The 4,245-nt window shown below is 41.7% G+C and overlaps 1 protein-coding gene across 1 annotated transcript; it reads left to right on the top strand.

Annotated features, from left to right (window-relative positions):
• Window positions 1–1,489: 1,489 nt before the first annotated feature.
• On the top strand, window positions 1,490–3,472 carry T265_15849 (hypothetical protein; the record flags this gene model as incomplete). The annotated part of the gene is made up of 3 exons (XM_009179241.1): window positions 1,490–1,603; window positions 2,734–2,886; window positions 3,317–3,472. Coding segments are annotated over 3 exons (423 nt in total), but the record flags the coding sequence as incomplete, so codon positions are not given.
• Window positions 3,473–4,245: the final 773 nt, after the last annotated feature.

Below are 4,245 nucleotides of genomic sequence, written 5' to 3'. Positions count from 1 at the left end.
ATTGGTGAGGCGTTCTCAGTTTGGTAATCATCTGGTCTGGTTGGTAGCTAATTGCCTATTAACCATCCATGCTGTATCTTGTTACACGATGAGCACAAGTCGAAGAGACCCACCTGATAGTTTATTTTAATTTTACAGAGAAGTCTACCCACTGATCAACGACTCTGGCTCGTTAGGACCATTTTTAGGTCTCAGTTTTGAATACGAAAAATATCCGAGAGGTCCTTGCTGAAAGACTTATACAGTGCTGATAGGCAGTCAGCGAAATTAGTAGAATAGGTGAATTTCTTCGCGTATACATAGCTTATTCCCTACCTGAACGCATCGGAGAGTGTAATCACTGGTACACAACGTGGCAAATATCTTACAATGAAATAATCGCAATATAATGTGGTCATAAACCCCGAGAAATCAGGTTGCAGCTGTTTGAAGACTGCAGCGTTATTAAGCTGGTCAACCCTTAACAGTACATACGCAGATACAGCCTTGAGGGAAGTTTAACCACTGTGGAGTTTCTGGATTCATTTTGCCCTTGTTTAGCCTGTCAGACTATTGGAGGAATGGCTGAATGCCTCCGATATAAGGTCACGTAAGGAAGGCAGTCTTATTTGTATGTTCAACATAATACCTTTGTTAGAAGGAACTAAGCCCTCTACTCACACATGTGTTTACCTTTGCAGGAAATTCAGCTTTCTATAGAGATAGACAAGTTAGCGACAGCTTCGAGTTGGTTTATTAGTCAGCAAAATGTATCTTCGTTATATGATTTTCTGTGCACTGTCCTCCATATATTTGTGATGGTAAAAGTTGAGTTCTATGTGGGCTCCTACTCATTTGAGGAGGCGCATGTTAGACGAAGTCATTGCCTTCCATTCCTTGGGTCTTTGTCTATCTCTTATGACTTACAATGGATTTTGACGGAAATTTGCTATTTCGAACGAATATTCTTCATTGGAAGATGTGTTCATGTCACGCTAGAGTAGCGGTCCAACGTCTGACATTCAGGGAGATCATCTGTTTTTGAATCGTTTTCGGCCTCCAACCTCATCTCTTTGGTGAGCTTTTGTCCTCAGCAATGGAGTTGGTTCTCCCGAAAATTAGAAGTCGCTGTACAATATAGACACGCCCAGTCGTGAATATCGATTTGGTGGAAAAACAGCCGTGTGGCTGTAAACATAAGCAGTGGTCGAAAAGACTGCGATCGATGTACTATAAATAAATAGCTTTTTCCTTTAATAACTTTATTTGGATTTCAAAAACCAACTGTAAAACTCTGATTGTTCTAGTCTAATTTCCTTTGGTAGTGCATATGTGGGAAAACATTTCTTCAAGCCAATTGACTATTTTCAAAAATTGTAAGCGTTGACGTTGCCAGAAAAGTGTGAATCTTTATCCGATCCTAGCGCATCCGGTTCATGATGTCGGGTGGGTAAGAGGCAAGAAAAATTATCAGGTTTGTAATATAATATTTATTTTCTTCCTGTCTAGACTTCTAGACGTCCTTGCTGGTCGAAAAGATCCGCGCTTTTTATCAGGACAAGTGCTAGTGGATGGTGTTCCTCAACCGAAGAATTTCAAATGTATATCAGGCTATGTAGTTCAGGTAAGTTGGCAGTTTTGTTCCACAGATGTGTGTGCTTCCTGTTATCGAATGAACATGATGGAGTTACAATCAAATTCATTCCTTTTGTTTGGCGGTACTTCCATTCGCATCCCGCATGGAGCTTAGGGGAAACTGGCTGAGCCTAACAAGACATCAGGCCACTCAAATGTAGAATGAAGTGGTCTAACTGTTGGAAGTGTAGTGGGCTTAAACCAGGAATGTTTGATCAGTCCTAATCCATGACCAATGAAATAGAATTAAGTCTTCTGGCGCTCTGTCACCAATAGCTGGGAAAGGCCATCTAGATGCACTTGGGTACGTTTCCTCTGATGAGGCGGACTTCACACCATGAGGACGGAATATGATAGAGCAAGTCCATGTAAGATCAATCCGTATGAGTGACGTGTTGGTTGTAAACCAAACATACAAGGGTCTGACTGGGGAGCCGTGGTTGTTTTTTCTGAGACGCAGTACACTTTCCGCCGCATGAGGCGGCTCCACCCTTGAGATCCGTGGGTCTCTTCCGACGGGTTTAATGTGTTTTTTTAGAGTGCCATTTTTACCGCTCGTCAACAACCGATAGGCTGAAGCAGCCTCGCGGATCAAAGCCTGGGGGCTCCTGAACTAAGGCATTGATGGCACAATCTCCTGTCATTCTAGGAGTCTGAATTACTTTAATCTTCATACAAGCACTACTTTCCATCATCATCATGATAACCTGCTTTGAATCAGCGTATTTNTTTGAATCAGCGTATTTTGATATGGTCTTATACTACCATCTGTTTGGGCGTTGGTTTTATGTCCGCGAACAGCAACATTGTCAACTCTGTAGGCTCACATTTTCCCCGTCTTCATAGATTCAGGTATTGAGATTTCTAGGCGACTGCTGTGCTGCGAATTCAGTTTTTATATTAGTTCTGCGTGTCTGAATCCAGGTCTTGTTAGCTTCAGCATCGGCGTGCTTGATTGTGTTTGCAATAGCTTGAGTTTTCTTCCATCGCGACATATATCCATGTAAAACATTACAGTGGGTATTATCGTTTTACACTGTAATCTGTTTGTGGCAGAGAACATTGCTTGGTAACAGAACGATTTTTGAGATAAATTGGCCCACCTACTTTTCCTTTCAGGATGATATCGTGATGGGAACTTTAACGGTGCGAGAGAACCTTCATTTCTCCGCTGCTCTTCGTATGACTGTGCGATGTTCAAAGGCCGAGAGACGCCGAAAGGTGGATGAAATTATCGAAGAACTTGGACTTACCAGTGTAGCTGACAGCAAGGTTAGTTTGCGCGATGCTTGTAGCAGAACATTGTGAACAAGCGATTTCCCTTGAATCCCATTTGAATATAATGGAATATATTCACACATAGAATATTCGGGCCATATTAACTGCAGTTTGATCCGAAACCTTACCTGGCTATTTAGATGTAGTGAGTTTTATTCGCACCAAGTCAAATGGGGGTTGTGAACACCAAAGCGACAATTTCCTTGCTGTCGTTTTACAGAAAGCTTTACATACCAAGGATAAGTTAACTGTACCTCATAATAAACTAGAAAGATGAATTGCCTAAAGCCTGTCATCGATATCCTCGATTCTGTGACTGTGGTTATCGACTGGATTATTTCCTTTCATGAGCCTTTTCAGTTTACGTCTACGAGCAGGTTTCATCGACCTTATTCCATCAACTACACTTTCCGTTTTTCTACAGATTGGAACCGACTTGATACGAGGAGTGTCTGGTGGAGAACGTAAACGTACCAACATTGGGATGGAGTTGATCACCGACCCTCCTGTATTATTTCTGGATGAGCCCACTACAGGTTTGGATGCTTTCATGGCCGGACAAGTGATTAAAACACTGAAAAAGTAAGCTGTTTAGTTGACATGCAAATGTGAAGGGTGATATATCCAAGCAAGTGGACCTAATTTATTTGGTTCCGACCCTCTTCAGTTGTTAGAAATGATGAGCACTAGTCTGTTTCTTATATCAGCTTTCGGTGTATCGCCGAAACGTTCAAGTATAAAACACTGAGATAAATTTTGTTCCGAGGTCAGGCAGCAAGGCAGTGTAAACAGTTAGTTCTCCGTATTCCCTCATGTTTTCTTGTTCTCGTGAGACCGCCTATCTATGTTCATATTGTAAGTGTCACCGAGAAGAGAGACGTTCCACATTTTTTTGTTTTCACATGGAAGGAATCTGAAGGGCGATTGACATATTCAGTAGGGTTCAGTCCCGGTGTCGGCAACATTTTTTGGCATATTTACTTGATAGTGTACTGTTCAAAAGATACAGTTATCGCCGTGAACTGCCTCACATTCTTTTGAACAAGGAATTTAAGGAATTACGCCACCTTCCCCCTGGGAAGGTGGAAGCGGTTTGGTGCATACCTTCAGCACATTTTCAAGGTAACTAACTATTCCCGACCGATTGCACAGGCAATATAGTTCAAAAATGAAGATCTCGTTTTTGCCTTTCCAGTGGGTGAATTTATAAAAGACCACGAATAATTACAGTACTTTAGCAGCTTGGTTGTCACACTGTCATTGATTTTGTTAGCTCTGTCGACAAATTGATTTTTCATATGATTGGCACATGGCTGAGACTTCTAACTCCGAATTGATGGCACATGATTAGTT

Source organism: Opisthorchis viverrini (assembly GCF_000715545.1).
Source record: "Opisthorchis viverrini unplaced genomic scaffold opera_v5_1331, whole genome shotgun sequence".
Classification (NCBI taxonomy): domain Eukaryota; kingdom Metazoa; phylum Platyhelminthes; class Trematoda; order Opisthorchiida; family Opisthorchiidae; genus Opisthorchis; species Opisthorchis viverrini.
This window is presented reverse-complemented; position numbering and strand designations above follow the sequence as displayed.